This window comes from Choloepus didactylus, chromosome 27 (genome assembly GCF_015220235.1).
Source record: "Choloepus didactylus isolate mChoDid1 chromosome 27, mChoDid1.pri, whole genome shotgun sequence".
NCBI lineage: Eukaryota > Metazoa > Chordata > Mammalia > Pilosa > Megalonychidae > Choloepus > Choloepus didactylus.
In genome coordinates this window covers 19,101,745-19,121,719 of record NC_051333.1, presented here as the reverse complement: position 1 = coordinate 19,121,719, position 19,975 = coordinate 19,101,745, and the positions used below count along the sequence as shown (strand labels likewise).

Below are 19,975 nucleotides of genomic sequence, written 5' to 3'. Positions count from 1 at the left end.
ATGAGAGCCAATGAAATGCAGCCATGGGCGCGGTGCTGTCAAACTCCGGGGGGCGGGACCAAAGGGAGCCCGAAATGTGACCCAAACTGAAGCCAATGGAGACGCCAGGTGGGCGGGGCGTCGCCTCAAGGCCCCCAGGTGGAGCCAATGAGAAGCCGCACCGCCTCCCCGCTGTCCCGCCCCCGTGGGGCGCGCGCCGGAGCCTTGGTAGCCGTTAGGGGCGGGGCCTGCAGCCGCCCGCGCGCGGCTCGCGCCCTCCCCTTTGTGTCGCCATGGCGGCGGCGGCGGCGGCGGCGAGGACGAGCGAGGGGTCGAGCGCGGCCGGGGCCTGAGCCTGAGGAGGCTACGCGACCATGGTGGTGAGGGGCCCACGCGGCTGTCCGTCCGTCCGCGTGTCAGTCCGTCCGTCTTCGCGCGGCCCCGCCCCGCGCGCCCCGCCCCCGGCCCCGCCCGAGCCCGCGGCCTGCGCCGCCCCTCACCCCTTGTCGCGGTCCCTGGCGTTCCGCAGAGGGGTCCTGGCCCGAGCCCTTGCCCCGGCCCCGTCCCCTCAGCGCGCATCCTCATCCCAGCCTTGAATGGGGGTGACAGTGGTCGGGGACCGCGGGCCGGGGAGGAGAAGCTGGTTCAGGGAAGGACCCGCTCCCCGCAAGCGACCCCTGCAGGGGCTGCTGAGCACCCTCTGGGTCCTTCCCCAGCCCCCACCCCGGCGCCGTCCTCAGCATCCTCATCCCAATCCCCACCTCTCCGGGCGCCTGGCCTCCTGCTCCTCAAGCCTCCCCCCCACCACCAGCCCCCTTTTCTCATCCTGGGCTCCACCCCCACCTGGCTCCATCCTCAGCCTGACCTTTTCTTCTCTTTCTCCCTCATTCTCACCCGGTCCCGGTCCCTGTCTGGATCACCCCTCCCCCATTAGCCTGGACCTTTACCTCAGCCTCTCCAGCCCTTCCCCTCCTCCCTACCCACCCCAACCCCAAGCCAGTACTGTACCTGCAGCCTGGTCCTTGGGTCCTCTCCATCTCTTCCTCACCCCCTCCCCCACCATCGCCCTCTCCCATCAGGCTGCTCCTGCTCATTCATCCATTCATCCCTCCTTCGCTCACTTAACAGACGTTCTCTGAGGCCTCCTCTGTGCAGGCCCCAGGTTCCAGGCACAGAGAGAGTCAGATCCCATCCTACCCTGGGTTGCTTCATGGGTTGGAGGGGGACAGATCCCCCAGGGTGGGACCTGAGGATGAACTTGGGGTTGCAGGGACATGTAGGAGAGGGAAGCTAGAGCCCAGTCTGGGGAATCCCCATCTGGCTGCTGGTTAATTTATTCATCAGATTCCACCCAGCCCCAGCTGTGTGGCTGGGCTGGCACTGGGCACTGGAGACCCAGAGGGGAATCAGAAACAACCCTGCCTGTGAGGAGCCCCAACTCTGTCCTGGGCAATGCTGGGGACTGAACCCAAGGTCCTGCTCCTGGGGAGGTCACAATCTAGTGACATCTCCCAGTGGTCAGGGCTGTAATGGTGGAAGCACAGCAGTCATCCAGGTGGAGATGGGGAACCTCGGGGGTTGGAGAGAGCCCAGAGGAGGTGCCTGATCTAGCCTGCAGGGTCCAGGTGAACTTCCTCGAGGAGGGCACATGTGAACTGAGACCTGAGGGATGAGGAGGAGCGAACCTAGTGAAAGGGTGGGGAAGGGGGTTCCAGACAGAAGGAGTGGCCTGTGCGAAAGCCCAGAAGGAAATGAGAAGACAGTGCTTTTGTTGGACTCTTAGAAGTTCATAGAGTGGGGATGATGGGGAGAGATGGGGCTGGAGAGGTAGACAGAGACCAACTCAGGGAAGCCCAGAATGTCAGACCAGGGAGTTCAGACTTTATCTTCAGGACAACAGGGAGCCATCCAAGGTCCAGGATATACAGAGAGACAGGGGCAGGTCTGTGTTGTGTGCAAATGCTTCTGGTGCTTGTGGAAGAAAAGCTGGTGGGATGGGGAAGGCTGGAAAGAGGAAGACTGATGAGATGAGGGGCTGTGATTGTCCTGAAAGCTGCTGAGAGGCACACATAGGAGGTGGGGGCTTCAGAAGGGTTTTAAACAGGGAGGGATGGGACCAGCGTGCTCTTTCCCTGTGCGCCTGCCTCGCCCTGGCTGCTTTGCCCCCGAGCCCTGCTCCTTCAGCCCCCCATTGCGGACCACACATGGAGAAGCAGACCCAGCCTCAGCCCAGCGCTCATCGCCCCGTGACCCCCGTGACTCTGACCTACCCTCCTGCTCCGAGCTCAGGGTAGGGTGCAGAGGAACCCAGGCCTCTGGGCTCGGGCTGGCAGATAACAACGCTCCCGTTGTCTCTCTGCTCGCACCTCGGGGGGCCGCCGCTGCCTCTCTGCTCTGCAGGCTCGCAGCACTGACAGCCTGGATGGCCCAGGAGAGGGGTCTGTGCAGCCACTGCCTCCCACGGGGGGTCCCAGTGTGAAGGGGAAACCTGGGAAGAGGTGAGGAGTGAGGGAAAGGCTCAGCTTTGGAGGAGGGCCAAGCACAGGAGCCGCTGGTGACGTGTCACCTGTCTCCTAGGCTCTTAGCTCCTCGAGGGCCCTTCCCCCGGCTGGCCGACTGTGCCCATTTCCACTACGAGAATGTTGACTTTGGCCACATTCAGGTATGGGGACTTTGCACCGGTTGGGAAGATGGCTCCCACCCCACCCGAGGCAGTGTCAGCCACTTTACCCCTGAAACATATCCCTGGGACTGCCTGCTCTACCGTCTGAGCCGTCAGTGGCAGCAGGGTTGCAGGGGCCAGGACAGAAGGGGAGAGCTGCTCATTCATTCATTCATTTGTTCCTTTGTTCATTAAAAAAAAACAATTTTTTTATTGGGTGCTCTGTGCTGGAGTCCTGCACTCTGACCCAGATATCACCAGACCCTGTCCCTGGGGAGGTCTCTGTGGGAGACACAGACTTCTCAGATAGTGCCAGTCTGAAGTGGTTAGGATTGGGACAAAACCGAGGCCCTCACTTCCCTCTGCAGCTCCTGCTGTCTCCAGAGCGTGAAGGCCCCAGCCTCTCTGGAGAGAATGAGCTGGTGTTTGGGGTGCAGGTGACCTGTCAGGTGAGGTCACCCCTGCCTCTCGTCTGGCGTGAGGGACTGCCCAGCATGGTTCTCAGCTCAGCATAATGGGACCACTGTGCCCGTCTGTCCCTTCTGCTCCCACAGGGCCGCTCCTGGCCGGTCCTCCGCAGCTATGATGACTTCCGTTCCCTGGATGCCCACCTTCACCGGTGCATATTTGACCGGAGGTTTTCTTGCCTCCCAGAGCTTCCTCCACCTCCAGAGGGTGCCAGAGCTGCCCAGGTAACCTGCTTGTTGTCCCAGCCTTTGGTGTCTCCTCATCAGCCCCGTGCAAAACCATCAAGGCAGGGGGATATCTAAACACTGGTATGGCTCAAGGCCCCACAGTCAGGATGGAGAAGCCCTAGAACTGAAGGAGGATTCTAGAAACTCCCTTTAGTTTTTGGACCAGGAGAAGGTCCACCTTCCATGGGAGGGTCCGTGGGCCACGTCACTGGGAGGCACTCAGGAGCTTGGGACAGCCCGTGTACAGATTTGCCACTATTTCAGTATTTAACAGCTGGGCAGCGTCCATGCCTCCAGGCCGAATTTGAGCCTGCCCAGAGGCAGGCTAGGGCAGTGGGGAGGGCAAGGAGGGGGTCTCTGTCAGGCAAGCTAGGGCAGTGGGGATGGCAAGGAGGGGGTCTCTGTCAGGCAAGCTAGAGCAGTGGGGAGGGCAAGGAGGGGGTCTCTCTCAGGCTAGCAACCTGCCCGCAGACGCTGGTGCCGCTGCTGCTGCAGTACCTGGAGACCCTGTCGGGACTGGTGGACAGTAACCTCAACTGTGGGCCTGTGCTCACCTGGATGGAGGTGGGCTTCGGCACGGGAGGAGTGGGAAGTGTCTGAGGGGCAAGAACCAGGCTGGGGGGGTGTGTGGGCAAGGAAAGAAACAAGCCAGAGGAGAGGAGGCGCTGGTATTTTAGTGTCTGTGTGGGCGCATGCCTGAGAGAGAGTCTGTGTGTGTGTTAGCAGGTGTGGGGATGTGGGGATGTGAGGATTTAAAGGTATATCAGATAGAAATGGGTTTGGCTATCACTCATTGGAAGCTGACTATTAGTGGCTTAAACCATAGTTTTTAGGTAGCAAATGTGCAGTGCATGCTGTGGAGGATGAAGTTACAGGGATGGAGGGGAGGACTTAGGGGCAGGGGAGTAGTCAGATGTATGGGGAAGGAAAAGGGTTTGTGTTGGAGGGAGCAAGAATTCAGGGGTATGGCCAATAGCTCTACCTTCCAGGGGCTCTTAGGTAGGAGACAGGTGGTGGCTACCACTGACCACGGAGGAACCTTCTGTGCCTTTATCCTCACCTGCTCTGGCCTCTCCCTGCCACATCCGCCCTCCTTCTCAGCTGGACAATCATGGCCGACGACTGCTACTCAGTGAGGAGGCCTCCCTCAACATCCCTGCCGTGGCTGCCGCTCATGTGGTCAAACGGTACACGGCCCAGGCGCCCGACGAGCTGTCCTTCGAGGTGAGGCTGTGGGGGAGCAGACTCCAGCTGGCACCCCCACTGCCCCCACCCCTTTGACCCCACTCCTCTGCACATTCATTTCCAGGTGGGAGACATTGTCTCAGTGATTGACATGCCACCCACAGAGGACCGGAGCTGGTGGCGGGGCAAGCGGGGCTTCCAGGTGAGCCTGGCTTGAGTGGACGGGCGAGGCGTGGGTGCTGTGCCGGCTGGAGTGGCCCCGCCACTGACCCTCAACCCTCCTCAGGTCGGTTTCTTCCCCAGCGAGTGTGTGGAGCTGTTCACAGAGCGACCGGGTCCCGGACTAAAGGCAGGTAAGTGCCATGGACGGGGCGGGGATGGGGGCCTCCTGCATTGTTTGCCTACTCCCCATCCTTTCCATCCCTGTTCACCCGCAGATGCCGACGGCCCCCCAGGTGGCCTCCCAGCTTCCCAGGGTGTCTCCTCTTTGACCTCAGGTAATGGAATTGAGGGGCCAGGCCCCTGTCCCGCTGCTCCCCTGGACCAGTGGCTGTGCTGACCCCATGTGGCCTTTGCTCCCACAGCTGTGCCCCGGCCGCGTGGGAAGCTGGCCGGCCTCCTCCGCACGTTCATGCGCTCCCGCCCTTCTTGGCAGCGGCTGCGGCAGCGGGGAATCCTGCGGCAGAGGGTGTTCGGCTGCGACCTTGGAGAACACCTCAGCAACTCAGGCCAGGATGGTGAGGCCCGGGCCAGCTGCCTCCCCTGCCCCTCCTGCCCCCTTCGCGGCCTGCCCAGCCCCGACCCCACAGCTTTCTCCCAGTGCCCCAGGTGCTGCGCTGCTGCTCCGAGTTCATCGAGGCCCACGGGGTGGTGGATGGGATCTACCGGCTCTCAGGCGTATCCTCCAATATCCAGAGGCTGCGGTGAGGCCACCAACCCCTTCCTTTCACGGACATTTACTGAGCACAATCTCTCTGCCAAGCCCTGTGCCGTGTTTTGGGGACACGTGTTACTGGGAGTTGGGAGGGCATAGAGCAGAGGTAGACTGAGGCTGGGAAGAGGGAGGCTTCCTTTAGGAGGTGCTGCCCGGCTAAGGTCTGAAGTGGGGAGTAGAGTCACTGGCACCTGTCTTGTGCCAGGTGCTCTCCTAGGCCCTGGACACCCAGCAGGGAAAGAGACAACCAGAAAACTCTGCCCTCCTGGGTGGTTTCTAGAGGGAGAGACAAGCCAGGAAATGATCATTTACTAGAAGGTGACAAGTGCTATGGAGAAAAATAGATTGAGCTAAGGAGAATACTAGAATGAATCAGGGAGGAGAGTTGCCGTTTTAAATGGGAGGTGAGGAGGGTACGGAGAAGGCCTGAAGTGGGGGAGCTTTGAGGGGCTAGGAAACAAGCCAGGCGGATAACCTGGGAAAAGTATTCACAGTAAAGGCAGAAGCTAGTGCAAAGAGGAAAAGTGGTAGGAGATGATGTTCGAAAAGTAGTAAGGGGCAGATTGTGCAGGGCCTTCCTGACAACTCTTAAGATTTGGCTCTAACTCTGAGTGAGTGGGGAACTACCAGAGGGTTCTGAACCCAGGAGGTTCAATACGCATAACCATCCAGGGGTGGGAAGCAGTGGGGCAGCAGCAAGGGGCTGCCAGGAGTTCTTGAGGTCAGAGCGTGAGGCCTGGGGGAAGCAGTGAAAGATGAGGCCCAGAAGTCTTGGTGGGTAAGAGCCTTTACCCGCGAGCCGTGGTACTCCTGCTTTTACCTGAGCTTTTACTCCTTTGTGGTAGGGATCACGTCACGCTCTGGAGTCAGACAGCTTTGGGTAGAGGTACACACAGGGAATCTCCCACCTGGACCTCGGTGTCCTCCCCTGTAAAATGGGGCACACTTGTCTTTGCCACACAGTCCTGTTGGGCAGTTCAGTCGGGTTCTGGGGAAGAGGATTGTGGCCACTGGGGCACTGGGGGAGGAACACAGTCAGGTGGACCAGCTTGGACCTGAATCTTCCTCTTCCTTGGCCTGGTGGCCTCAGGCATGAGTTTGACAGTGAGAGGCTCCCGGAACTGTCCGGCCCCGCCTTCCTGCAGGACATCCACAGTGTGTCCTCTCTCTGCAAGCTCTACTTCCGAGAGCTACCAAACCCCTTGCTCACCTACCAGCTCTACGGGAAGTTCAGCGTGAGTAGGGGGCCAGGCCAGGTGGGAGGGGTTCTGGGATGCATCTGGCCCAGCCCCCATCATGCCTGTCCCCCATCCCAGGAGGCCATGTCGGTGCCTGGGGAGGAGGAGCGCCTGGTGCGGGTCCATGATGTCATCCAGCAGCTGCCCCCGCCTCACTACAGGTAAGCCCAGAGGGCTGGCGCGGGGCTATGGTAGGGTCCTTAAGGGGGTTGAGGCTCAGGTGTTCCCCTCGGCTCCCACCCCAGGACCCTGGAGTACCTGCTGAGGCACCTGGCCCGCATGGCGAGACACAGTGCCAACACCAGCATGCACGCCCGCAACCTGGCCATCGTCTGGGCACCCAACCTGCTGCGGTAAGCAGGCAGAGCCAGCCTGTCCCCTCAGCTCCCTGCCACGGGGCAGCCTCGTCCTGCTCTCCACCCCGTCCCCCCCATCCCAGCTTCTGTTCTCTGTTCATTCATTCAACGCACATTTACTGAGTGCCTCCCATGTGCCAGGCCCTGCTCCCAGCACTGGAGACATGGTGGCGAGCAACACCTTGTCATTCTGAGGCTCACGTTCTTGCGGGGGAGATGGACAGTGACCTATCAGCAAGAAAAGTGCAGGGTGGTGTCTGATAGTGAGGAGTACTGGGGAAAAATGTACGGAGGAGGATCAGGGCAGCTTGACATTTTTTAGATGAGTGGCAGGGAGGGCCACAATCAGGGGCTCTCCCTGACCAGCAATAGGCAAGATCTCTGCCTGGGAGGAACTCATGTTCTTTTGAGAAATAGACAATGAATAAGTAAAATAGATGGTACCTCAGATAGTCGGTAAGAACAGTGGAGGAAAACCCATACGAAAGAGAGACCAGGAGCCAGAGAGGTTTACAGCTTTTAATAAGGTGGGTGGGGAAGACCCCACTGAGAAGGTAACATTTGAGTCAAGACCTGAAGGCGGTGAGGGAGGGACCCGTGTGGACATCTAGGGAGGAGCAAGCCAAGCAGAGGGGGCAGCAAGGGTGGGGGGTTGCTGGGACGGTGCCTGGGGTGTTGGGGGAACAGCAGGGAGGCCAGTGTGGCTGGAGCTGAGAAAGTGAGGGGTTGCGGGGGAGGAGATGATGAGGTCAGAGAAGGGACAGAGAACCAGATGGTGAGGGAAAGGAGTTTAGATCCTGGATGGTTTGTAGAAGGAGCCACCAGGGTCTACTGGATGACTGGATGTGGCTGAGAGGGAAAGGGAGCTGTCAAGGAGGACCCCAAGGTGTTGGAGCTGAGCCACTAGCAGGACCACATTGGCTGAGATGGGGAAGGTGGAGATGCAGCAGTTTGGGGGAAGGTTGAGAGCTCAGTTCTAGATGTGATCCATTTGAGGCCGGTGGTGTTGAGTAGACGGTCATGGCTTCCACTGGCTCCCCACTTTGCTGAGCCAGAACCTGCCAGCTGGGCTCAAGGCACCTGGCCTCCCTCCCCCCCTCCAGGTCCATGGAGCTAGAGTCAGTGGGGCTGGGTGGGGCGGCAGCCTTCCGGGAGGTTCGGGTGCAGTCAGTGGTGGTGGAATTCCTGCTCACCCACGTGGACGTTCTGTTCAGTGACACCTTTGCCTCTGCTGGCCTCGACCCTGCAGGTACGCCCACCCCCCACCCCCATGTCCTGACCGCTGCCCCCTCTTTGTCAGTGGGAGGGCAGGTGGGCCCCCAGCCCCGACTCCTACGGCACTGACGCTGGGCCTCCCTCCCAGCTCCTTGAGGACCCCGCCCCAGCCTCTCCCCCCCACTCTGCCCCGCCCCAGCCTCCTTCTCATTTCAGCTCCTCCGCTCAGGATCCCCTCTTCTTGGCCCGGACGCTGCTCTTCCTTCACCCCTTGTAGTTCCTGGGGGCGCTCGGGGCCATGGGTCCACCTAGGAGGAGGTGGGAGGTCCCCAGACTTGGCCCCACCCCCGCCCCTCCCAGACTCCCTGCCCCGCCCGGGACCCCAGCCCAGTCAGGACTCAGCGCGTCGGAGGGCCCTGTGGGCCGAGGTAACTGAAGCCAGAGCCGCTGCCCTCGCTGGCTGCTGGGAGCTGCCTCCTCATCAGCTCGTTCCGCCTCACTCCTCCTCCTCACCTGCCTGCTGCCCGCCCGTTCCCGCCCGACCCACCCTGGCCCCCTGCCTTGCCAGCCCGGGTGGGCACGCTGCGGGGCCGGGGCTTGGGCTGTAGCGCTTGGCTTTGCCTGTGGCCTTGGGTGGTCGCAGGGCTGACAACCGCCTCCTTTCCGCATTCCCCAGGCCGCTGCCTCCTTCCCAGGCCCAAGTCCCTCGCGGGCAGCGGCCCCTCTACTCGCCTGCTGACGCTGGAGGAAGCCCAGGCTCGCACCCAGGGCCGGCTGGGGACACCCACTGAGCCTGCAACCCCCAAGGCCCCGGTTTCACCCGTGGAAAGGTAGTAAGTGGCTGGGAGAGGGGAGGGGCAGGCCTGGGGGCCCCGGCTCCTCACACTGCCTCCTGTGTCTCACCCAAACCCCAGGAGGAAGGGGGAGAGAGGGGAGAAACAGCGGAAGCCAGGGGGCAGCAGCTGGAAGACCTTCTTTGCACTGGGCCGGGGCCCCAGCGCCCCCCGAAAGAAACCTCTGCCCTGGTTGGGGGGCACCCGGGCCCCACCACAACCTTCAGGTCAGAGGCTGGGCATTGGGTGTGGGGTGGGGGTGGCAGTGTGTGGAGTGCCCCTGTGACCCCCCTGCCTTTCTCTGCAGGCAGCCGAACTGACGCAGTCACGCTGCGGTCAGCCAAGAGCGAGGAGTCGCTGTCGTCACAGGCCAGCGGGGCTGGTGAGCACAGGGGGCCATGCTGGGCCCGGGTGGAGCTGGGTGGGACTGGGGCTCTGGGGGTTTATCTCCAAATGCTCCACTACAAATTTGGGGGTCTTAGAATTTTAAAAATTTTTTAGTCTGGACATCAGTACAATGATGTGGATAAAACATCATCTTTGGTTCATGACACAGCGTAACCATTGGTCCATGCAGGGCCCTTTAAAACAGTCTTTTATTTATTCATTCCTCTAAAAAATTTTTAAATAATATAATGAACACCCATGAACTCACAGGCCAACGCCAGAACCAGAAGAGCCCCAATACCTTACCTGTGAGCCCCCCACCTTCCCACCTGGGCCTCCCCACCAGACGCTTCTTCTAAATTTAATGTTTGTCACCCCCTTGATTTTCAGGTTTAGTCTCATACAGTTGTAGAGCTAACATATTGCTCAGTCCTTTCTACTCACTTTTGAGGCTTTATTTAAGGATATCATAAGAATGGGGCTATCGTGTGTGTGGAGCTTGACTTTTTCAACTCACCCCACCACATTACGACACGCCCCCCCACCCCACCCCCACCATGTGGCTCAGGCTCACTGCTTTCCATTGCTCCCTTATATTCCACATGACTCTCCCATCACGAGTGGCTCCCCCATCCTTCTCCCTGCGGGCTGGGGGCTCTTCTGAGCAGTCCCTAGCGGGCCCGCGTTCCTGGGAGGTGGCTCGGGAGCAGACGTGCTGTCCTCTAGGGTGCGCCCGCAGTCAGCTGAACCCGACAAGATCCCATTGTTTCCAGAGGTGGGGCTGTCCACGCTACTCCCAACAGCCACACCTGAGAGCCTTTGGGGTTGTCATCTCTTGCCTTTGGGTCTGGAATGGTTCTTTTTGTCATGCTATTCATTTCCCTCATCACCCCCGAGAGTCTGAGCTGGATTCACAGCCACCATGGCCCTCTCCAGGGAAGGGCGTCCTCGTCATTTCCCCACCTTTCCACTGGGCTGTGCACCTTGTCCTCACTGATGTGTAGGTGTGTAAATGTCTGACTCCCAACCTCCCCCACTTCCAGGTCTCCAGAGGCTGCACAGGCTGCGGCGACCCCACTCCAGCAGCGATGCTTTCCCTGTGGGCCCGGCACCTGCCGGCTCCTGCGAGAGCCTGTCTTCCACCTCCTCCTCCTCCTCCTCCTCCTCCTCAGCCTCCTCCTCCTCCTCAGCAGCTGAGCTGGGTGCACCTTCCGGGTCCCCCTCACACCGCACCTCAGCCTGGCTAGATGATGGTGACGAGCTGGACTTTAGCCCACCTCGCTGCCTGGAGGGACTCCGGGGACTTGATTTTGATCCCCTTACCTTTTGCTGCAGCAGCCCCACCCCAGGGGACCCTGCACCTCCTGCCAGCCCAGCACCCCCAGCTCCTGCCTCTGCCTTTCCACCCAAGACAACCCCCCAGGCTCTTTCACCCCGTGTGCCAGCCAGCCCTGCCTCATCCACTGTCCTGGACATCTCTGAGCCCCTGGCTGTATCAGTGCCACCTGCCGTGCTGGAGCTCTTGGGAGCTGGGGGGACCCCTGCCTCAGTCACCCCATCACCACCTCTCCCGTCAGCCCTCAGTCCTGGCCCAAGCCTGCGCCCCCGTCTCATCCCTCTGTTGCTGCGTGGAGCTGAGGCCCAGCTAAGCGACACCTGCCAGCGGGAGATCTCCAGCAAGCTGTCACTGCCTGGCCCCCGGGCGCCCCCGGACCGGCATGGTGAGTCCTGCCCGGCCTACCTATGCCCTCACAGACCCCCGAGGCTGCACCCAGGCCCCGGCTGACCCTCCTTTCCATTCCTCTCTGTCTAGGTCCTGGAATGGATTCACCACTGCTGCCCCCACCCCTGTCCCTCCTGCGTCCTGGGGGGGCCCCACCCCCACCCCCCAAGAACCCAGCGCGCCTCATGGCCTTGGCCCTGGCTGAGCAGGCTCAGCAGGTGGCCCAGCAACAGGGCCAGCAAGAGCATGGGGGCCCTCCACCTGTTCCCCACTCCCCTTTCCGCCACTCACTGTCCCTGGAGGTAGGCGGGGATCCTCCAGGAACCTCAGCGAGTGGGCCACCTCCCCACTCCCTAGCCCCCCCAGGTGCTTGGACCCCAGGACCCCCATCCTACCTACCAAGGCAACAAAGCGATGGCAGCCTGGTGAGAAGCCAGCGGCCCTTGGGGGCCTCAAGGAGGGGACTCAAAGCCCCTGCCCAGGTTGGCGCTCAGCAGCTCAGGGTGGCTGGGGGGTGCAGGGATGCACCAGGGACGGCAGCCCAGTCCCCATGTTCTGTCCCCTTACAGGGTCCTACCCCCGGCTGCTTCTCCTCAGTCCCCCGAGAGTGTCTACCACCCTTCCTTGGGGTCCCCAAGCCAGGCTTGTACCCCTTGGGTGGTCCCCCATCCTTCCAGCCTAGCTCCCCAGCTCCAGTCTGGAGGAGACCCCTGGGCCCCCCTGCATCACTTGACAGGGGAGAGAACCTGTACTATGAAATTGGGGGTGGTGAGGGGTCCCCCTATTCTGGCCCCACCCAATCCTGGAGCCCCTTCCGCTCCATGGCCCCCAATAGGCTCAATGCCTCATACGGCGTGCTTGGCCAGTCGCCGCCGCTTCACGGGTCCCCCGACTTCCTCATCGGTTACCCACCCCCTCCCTCCTGTCTACCCCCTGACCACCTCGGCTATTCAGCCCCCCAGCACCCTGCCCGGCGCCTCACCCGGCCGGAGCCCCTCTATGTCAACCTAGCCCTGGGGCCCAGGGGGCCCTCACCTGCCTCCTCCTGCTCCTCCTCCCCTCCCACCCATCCCCGAAGCCGCTCGGATCCCGGACCCCCAGCCCCTCGCCTTCCCCAGAAACAGCGGGCGCCCTGGGGTCCCCGCCCCCCTCATAGGCTGCCTGGGCCCTGGGGCCCACCTGAGCCTCTCCTGCTCTATGGGGCAGCCCCACCAGCCTACGGGAGGGGGGGCGAGCACCTCCGAGGGTCTTTGTATAGGAATGCGGGGCAAGGAGGGGAGGGGGCTGGTCTCCCACCCCCTTACCCCACTCCCAGCTGGTCCCTCCACTCTGAGGGCCAGACCCAAAGCTACTGCTGAGCCAGAGCTGGGAGGGACCTTCCTCACCGGATCTTGGCCCAACCCTACCCCTTGTTTTGTATTTTCTTGAGCTCCTGACCCCTTCCCCAGGTTTCTAACTTTGTAATTTGCTTCTGATGTGGTCCCTAACTTTTAATCATAGCTCCCCTACCCTGGGCTGAAGGGCACCCCCACCCCCATCATCCTCCACCCTGGGGGCCCTCGCACAAATCTGAGAGGTCTAGGCCGACACCCTGACCTCCTTCTCCCCCCAGGAGCCCCCAGCATGTCCTGACCTGTGCACAGGGGTGGGGGCTGGGGCAGCTCCCACCCTTCCCCCACCCCACCCCCATTCCCATCCCCACCCCACTAAACCATCTGACAAAATTAATAAATAAAAATGGTGAAAATGTAGTTGCTGGTGTCACACTAGAGCCGGGCTCAGTGAATGAAGAGGCAGAGACACCAATGGGTTGCTTTATCGCTTTATTTCAATTGGGGCAGGTGCTGAGTGGGAGGGATCCTAGGAGGCTCTAAGGGGCGATATCTGTGGTGGGGAAGGGGGGCACCCTAGAAAGCTGTGTCGGGAGTGGGGCCGAGGCTGGGCCTCTCGGGGCTGGCATCCACCTCACAGCTCTGCTATGATCTCCTCCAGCAGATCCATCCTGGGCAGTGGTGGGGTGGGGGTAAACCTAGGGTTACCTCAGAGACGAAAGGGGCCCAGGGATCCCCCCTCCCCCAGGGCCCCGTTTCTTACTTCTGCAGGCTGGAGAAGAGACCTCCTCCGAGCTGCTCAGCGCTGGGCCCCTGCAGGAGAAAAGGGCTGGCACTGCCACCCTGTGGCCAGGGGGCTTGGGGCAGGCCTGGGGTGGTGAGATGGGCAGGAAACGGGCTCGGGGTCCCCTGCTCAACTGCCCCCTTGGCCTTCCCTGCCAGCAGCCCCCAAAGGCCTGGATCTTGGCTGAGAACTTTCTCTCAAGCTGCTCTCCAGAGCCCTGGGGCCCAGCAGGGAAGCAGGGCTGGCCAGAGGCCACAGGCCAGGCGAGGGTCTCTAGGGCTCATCCGTCGGAGGAGAGGCATCCAGGGAACTTGACTGAAGCGGGGCGGGGTCCCAGGTCAGCAAGGGGACAGTCACATAGGGCCCTGCAGGTGTCCATACCATTGAGCTGAGCTCCAGGCGGCTGATCCTGGCTGTGGTCTCCCGAGACTGCAGCTGACAGCAGGGGCTGAGGTCGGGCCGGGGGCTGCTGCCCAGCGTCAAGCTGCTGCCCGAGTTCCAAGCTGTGCTCTTCTGGACGCTGCCATGGCCTGTGGCCTCAGGAGTTGCTGGGGCCTGTGGAGCGCAATGGCCGGTGGCCAGCATGGCTTTCCCAGGAGCCCCACGGCCCCACTGGTCCTGCATATCCCTGCCCTGGCTCTGACCTGGGATGGGATAGGGCCTGGAAGCACCACAGGGAGCCTGGGTCTGAGTGGAGTTTTGGCTCTAGAAGCCACCTCATAGTACAGTGTCTCTGAGGGGTGAAAGCAGTTGGTTGCAGTAAGGTGGGAGGGGAGCACAGCTTAGCCGTGCCCAGTACCCACCATCACCCCCTCCTTGCCCTCTTACCTGGTGGGGAGCTCTGGGATGGGGGGCCCAGCGTGGCCCAATCCATCAGGGAGCTCACCTCAGGAGCTGAGTCCTGTGGAGACGAGGCTGGGTATGGAGACATGGGCCTCACTCCACATAGCTCCCCCCCGCCCCCACCCCCTTGTCCTGTACCTGGGCCATAGCCTCCCGCAGCAGATATCGAGTACTCTGCAGGCTGCCCCAGCGGTCAGCAGGCACTAGGCCCAGCCCAGCCCAAACCAGGGCCTGGTAGGGGGCTGGCACCAGGGGGTCCAGGGCCGGGCTCTCACCTGCCTCCAGCCTGGCCTTCACCTCAGGCCCCTCTCTCCCAGCCCAAGGCAGCTCTCCTGTGGGGGAAGCATGATTGGGGACCCAATGGTGGGATGCCTCAGTGAGACTGGGGTGTAGGGTCACTCACTGACCAGTGAAGACCTCCTGGGCCAGGATACAGAAGCTGTAGAGGTCTAAGGTGGTGGCAGGCATGTCACCGCAGATCAGCTCGAGCGGCAGCCACGGGTATAGTTCTGGGGGTGGAGGCAACCCTTGGCCTAGGCCTCCCCAAGGGCAGCCCTGCTGTGGCCTGTAGAGCCCAAGGGGCCTGATGAGCTGGTGGCTGCTGGACAGCGCCATAGGCACAGGCCGTCAGGGCGGAAACCCACCTGGGCCACAGCCAGTGTTGGTGCAGAGGGCGTCCGTGCTCCAGGCTGCCCACCTTGGCCAGGCCTGGCCGCACCAGCTGCACGGCGTGGGAGCTGAGGCCGCCATGAGCACGCCAGCGGGCCTGCAGGAACAGCAGGGCCTCCAGCACCTGCAGCAGCAGGCGGCCAGGCGGCAGGCCCAGCAGAGCCCAGGGCGCCCCCTCACTCGGTCCCCGTGGGTGCAGCGCTGCATGCAGGGAGCCCAGCCCCACAGGCTCAAAGAGGAGGCACAGCCCCAACAGGTCCACCGAGGGGCTCAGGGCCATCAGCAGCAACAGGTTGGGGTGGTGCAGGGTGCTGGGTGGGAAGGGAGCAGGCCACTCACAAGGAGGCCCCAACCCACACAGGATGGGGGCTGCTCCTGGGCAGAGATCACCCTGTCCCAGGGACAGACAGTCTGCACCAGCCACCGGACAGAGGGCAACCTGGCACCCAGGATCACACTGCTCAACCGGGGACCCCAACCCACACTCACCCCCTCCCTAAGGCGCACAGGACTCAGCCCTCCCCAGTGAGGGGGGTCACTCCAGCAGGACTCCCTGGCAGGCCCTGGCCGCCAACCGGGGTCCTTCTCTGGCTGTTTCTGCAGCACCCGGGTGGGGTGGGTGGCAGGTGGCGCAGGCTGCGGTACCTGCAGTGCTGAAGGTCAGCCAGCAGCACATCAGGCGGGCTCCCGGGGACCTTCAGCTGCCGCACGGTCACGGGGTGGCCCCTCCACAGCAGGCTGGGGAAAGGGAGGGGCAGGGGGGTGTAGGTCTGAGACTTGGGGACTGGGTTTTCCCTGAGAGGGGGGTTGGGTGAGGTAGAATCTCTCCCAAGCCCTCCCCAGAGCCGGGCAGGGGCTGACTCTCACTTGGACAGGAGGGTATGGGAGCTGCTCTCATAGGTGCGGTCAGGCTCACCCTGGGCTGGCAGAAGCTCCTTGGGGTCCGCCAGGGGTATCCCCGTTACCAGCCCCAGTGGCCACAGGCTGCTCAGCTGAGGATGGGGAGCGGAGAACATGAAGCACAGAGAACAGGAGTGATCCTCACTCCCGCCACCTCTCCCTCATACCTGGCCAAACCCCAGGGCTGGGATTGGGGGAGGCCCCCTGATCTGCTTCGGCCTCAGTGCCCTGGGGGAAAGAGCAGACAGAGGGTAAGTCTGGAGTCGTGTGGGGTGGTGGGTGGGTGGGTTTCAGGGTGTGGACAGTTACCTCTTGGACTTTACGAGCTGCAGCGAGGACAGAGGGCCACGCGGGTTGTGCCCAGAGCCGGCCTGCAACTTGCCCAGGAGTGCGGTGGGTGCCCACTCTCCGCCGTGCACTAGCGCTGCCATGTGGGCGTGGCAGAGCCGCAACAGCTCCAGCACCTGGATGCGACCCGTGGGCTGAGGCTGGGTTGGGGATGGGGGTGCTGGCCCTGATGTCCTTGCCCGCCCAGGCCACTGCTCACCTCCCACGTCTGCTTGGCACCGCCCAGCTCAGCCCAGTCCCGCGGTGTGCGGCCCTTCTGGTCCCGCAGACGCAGGTCCCCGCCCGCCTGCAGCAGGTGCCGCATCACCAGGCTGCGGCCCGAGATGGCAGCCGCATGCACGGGTGTGCTGCCATCCAGGCAGCGGCTGCAGTGGAGCAATGAGGGCGGGGACAGATCAGGAGAGGGACGGGACGGGGACGGAAGGTGGCAGGAAGATGGTACTGGGGGATGGGAGGAGTCACTGAGAACTTGGCGGGGGTTGGAAAGGGAGGGATCACTGGGGGTCAAATGGAGTCTCTGAGGGTTGAGGCACCAGGAGAATGGGAGGAGTCATTGCGGGATGAGACGGGGTTAACTGGGAGGACAAGAGGGGTCACTGGGGGACGAGAGGGTCATCAGAGAATGGAAGGGGCTGGGGCCGAGGGAGGGGGGCCTCTGGGGAAGAGAGCCCTGGCTCTCAGAGGCTCAGACTCAGGGTCCTGGCAGTGTGGGGACCTTGCCACCTGTCCACTCACTGGTTGGGGTTGGCCCCAAAGGCCAGGAGGAGCTGCACGGATGAGCTGTGGCCCAGCAGAGCCGAGAGGAAGAGTGCCGTCTGTCTGGCCGAGTTCTCACCATCCACCTGGACAACTGAGACACAGCAAGGCTGGGGACTGTCCCCTCCCCAGACCCTTGCGGCAGAGGTCCTGGGGGCTGGGGGTCTCGCCCTTGCCAATCCTCGGCCTCCACAGGCTCTCCTTGGGTGGGTGACCCTTGACCACAGGTTCAATCTCTGTGTTCAGGAATCCCCATCCTCCAGTTCCTAGGGACTCTGCCTCAGAATCCATCTCAACACACTGCTCCGGGATCACCATTAAGTCCACACATTTGGAATAAGGAATGACAACCATGTGCCAGGCCGACATCCACCCCCCATCCTAGCAATGACAAAATCACCCAAACGTCCCTAGGGGCCAGCAGGAAGCGGACTGTGTGGGCACTTTGCTAACAGGAGCCTCCACCCAGCTCTAACTCAATGTTGTAAACACTGTCCCCACATGGCCCAGTCCAATTCTTCAAGAAAAGCAACACTCTGGATTTTATCAAGAAATCTCTCAAGTTTATGGTTGAACACAGCATCTAAGGACTGAACTCCAGATGCAACTTCCTCTGCATTCCCACCTCCACACCTGTATCAACCCCCTCCTTCCCCTACCATCCTGCTCAGATACCCCCTCCCAACCCCTCCTCCTCTGCCCCAAGCCCTGGATCTCCAATCTCATCATTCCGGAGTCCCTCTTCCTCCAGATCCTGCCCCAGGGAGGGGGAACCCAGGCATGGTGAGGGGCTGCCCTCCCCGCCTAAGGGCTTGACAGACATGGCTCATCAATCGCGCCTGCTCCCACCCAGCCTGGTCTCTGCTGCAATATCCCTCCAAGCACGACCCTTCAGGAGCCTCTGAATACTGCATCCACTCAACATCATTACACCCCATTTTACTCAATAGCCCGCCATCTTTTGCAATGGCATCCTAACTGGTTTTCTGTGTTTACTTTGCCCCACAGAGGGATTTTCTTAAAACACACATCATTTCAAGGACTAGATAACCTTATCCAAGTTGTTTCCATAAAAGAAAAATAGAAAAAGAGGCAAGGCACATTTTGTGAGGCTGGTATGAACTTCATTCCAAAACCAGATGAGAGTTTCCACAAACAGAAAATAAAATTGTACATCAAGTTCACTTATAAACTTACATGCAGAAAGCCTAAGTAAAGTAAGAAGAGTAACCCAATTGGTTTTTCTTCAGAAAGCAATGATGATTCAACCTAAGAAAATCTATTAATATAAGACACATTCGTGGATTTAAGTTTATGACTCAGTAGATACAGAAAAAGCTCTTGATAAATTCAATACCTATTTATTAGGAAGAAAAAACTGAGAATAGATAGGGACTTCCTTAACTTGATAAAGGCGATAAACCAAAAACCAACAAGCAAGCCTGATACTTAATGCAGAAACACAGACTCACTCCCTTTGCTATCAAGAATGACACCAGAGGTGGTTTGGGAGGTCTGGCCAATACCTCAGGACGAGAAAAAGAATTAGGAGTTTAAGGATTGAAGGACTGACTGAATTGTCACCGTCTGCAGATAACAGAAAAACTAAAAGAATAAACAAACTATTCTCGGTTCAGAAAGTGGCCAGACACACAATCAACTTATGAAAATCAGTGAACAAGGGAAATGGCCAATTGGATGATGTCAATTTCCTGCCTACAACTCCGGTGGTTTCCCACCGCACAAAATCCAACCAAACTCACTCCTTTCCAGCCCCTTTGCGCTCTGGGCCTGCTGCCTCTCCAGCCTCAGTCCTGTCCCGGAGTACCCCGGCTCCCTGCTGCTGCTCACACGCGCCCAGTCCCTTCTGATTTCAGAGCCTCTGCCCTGGACGCTGCACCTTCCTGGAATGCTCCTTCCGCAGCTCTGCAGCCCTGATGGGCTCCCATAGACGCGGGACTCCGCACCACCTCTTCCTCCAGGCCAGCCTGAACGGCGTCTGCCTCAGCCCAGTCACCTGGATTTCAGACACGGCCACCCAGGTCGGGCTCACCCCACCACCGCCCTTCGGTCCCCGCGGGCGCTCTCACCTCTCCGCAGGAGCCGGGCCAATCTCCAGCCCGGGCCCCCGGCCATAGCCAGGCGGTGCAGGCGGCCCACCAGGGCTTCCGGATCCCCAACGGAGCCCAGCTCCACGGGGCAGAAAGAGGGCGGTGAGGGCATCTAAGGGCTCACTCGACGGGGACCAGGTCAGAAGCAGCAGAGTCAGAGCTGGCGGTGGGTTCTGCGACGGGGAGGGCAGGCCGGCCGGGTCCGAGGCGGAGGGAGGCGTCTCAGTGCGAAGGGGTGGGCTCTGCGGGCTGGGAGAGCTGCCTGCAGGAAGGCGGGGGGCCCAAGGGAGTCTGCGGGCTGAGGGCCGGGAGAAGAGGGGCTTCAGGATCCGAGCGAGGACGCGCCCTCCCGCAGCGCCCTGAGAGCCAGCCAGGAGGGGGCGGGGCTGCCGGCGGGGGCGGGGCCTGAGGGCTGGGGGTGGGGTCAGCAGGCTGCGAGGGGAGGGAGGGGTCTGAGGACTGTCTGTGGGCTGGGGGCAGGGCCTGCAGGGTCGGATCTGATAATAAGGAATTGATAAGGCGAGGGTCTGCGCGTCCCGGTGGGGTTTGCAGACTGGGGGTGGAGTCTGAGAGCTGTAGGCGGGGTCAGAGGGAAGGGGCACCGAGAGGGGGCATCTGCGGGCTGGGGGCGGGGTCTGCTGGAGATCTGAGGGCCCAGTTAGCTCTTAGGGCTTCCTCCGGCCCAGACCTCAGTCCAGATGGCTTCGCACCTACCGTTAGGCTCTGCTGATGGTCCCCACGTGATGCCCCGTGACCCCGGGCGCACAAGTTGTGGAGTCTGGGCGGGAACCCTGGGCGCATGCGCATCAAAGCCCTCCTGCCTCTCTTGCGCAGTAGTTTCCGTCCCCAGAGTGTGGTCGCCACAGTCCTGGGGTGACTTCAGGGCAGTCTGCGGTGTCCGCCTCAGAGCTTTGGGCTCATCCGTGAACATCCCCTAACTCCAAGACTTATTCCGAGGCATCGCGCCCGTCCTATAGCTGTCCCTGGGCTGTCTTCTTCCCATGCTTCTCACGTACCCCGCAGATG

At 61.3% G+C, this 19,975-nt stretch overlaps 2 protein-coding genes across 6 annotated transcripts; one reads left to right on the top strand and one right to left on the bottom strand.

The window, feature by feature from the left end:
* Positions 1-240: 240 nt before the first annotated feature.
* On the top strand, positions 241-12,918 carry ARHGAP33 (Rho GTPase activating protein 33). Its single transcript, XM_037820360.1, has 21 exons — positions 241-359; positions 2,380-2,477; positions 2,557-2,641; positions 3,010-3,090; positions 3,196-3,333; positions 3,808-3,900; positions 4,438-4,560; positions 4,646-4,723; positions 4,808-4,874; positions 4,959-5,018; positions 5,106-5,258; positions 5,342-5,444; positions 6,546-6,690; positions 6,772-6,854; positions 6,939-7,046; positions 8,153-8,298; positions 8,941-9,094; positions 9,179-9,324; positions 9,405-9,479; positions 10,528-11,205; positions 11,298-12,918. The coding sequence occupies exons 1-21, from the start codon at positions 354-356 to the stop codon at positions 12,563-12,565; spliced, it is 3,888 nt and encodes a 1,295-aa protein (XP_037676288.1). The 5' UTR covers positions 241-353; the 3' UTR covers positions 12,566-12,918.
* Positions 12,919-13,022: 104 nt separating this feature from the next.
* LOC119521723 (inactive serine/threonine-protein kinase TEX14-like) lies at positions 13,023-19,308 on the bottom strand. Of its 5 annotated transcripts, XM_037820315.1 has the most exons (15): positions 18,929-19,308; positions 16,818-16,932; positions 16,282-16,447; positions 16,044-16,216; positions 15,902-15,962; positions 15,702-15,826; positions 15,480-15,572; positions 14,810-15,145; positions 14,573-14,730; positions 14,304-14,497; positions 14,151-14,223; positions 13,967-14,055; positions 13,704-13,877; positions 13,302-13,351; positions 13,023-13,209 (listed from the first exon to the last, which is right to left on the bottom strand). In XM_037820315.1, the coding sequence occupies exons 1-15, from the start codon at positions 19,059-19,061 to the stop codon at positions 13,173-13,175; spliced, it is 1,977 nt and encodes a 658-aa protein (XP_037676243.1). In that variant the 5' UTR covers positions 19,062-19,308; the 3' UTR covers positions 13,023-13,172. The 5 variants fall into 5 exon arrangements, 4 of the variants coding, with proteins under 4 accessions (XP_037676243.1, XP_037676241.1, XP_037676242.1 ...); XR_005214408.1 differs by having other exon boundaries at positions 13,302-13,877; XM_037820313.1 differs by having other exon boundaries at positions 13,023-13,877.
* Positions 19,309-19,975: the final 667 nt, after the last annotated feature.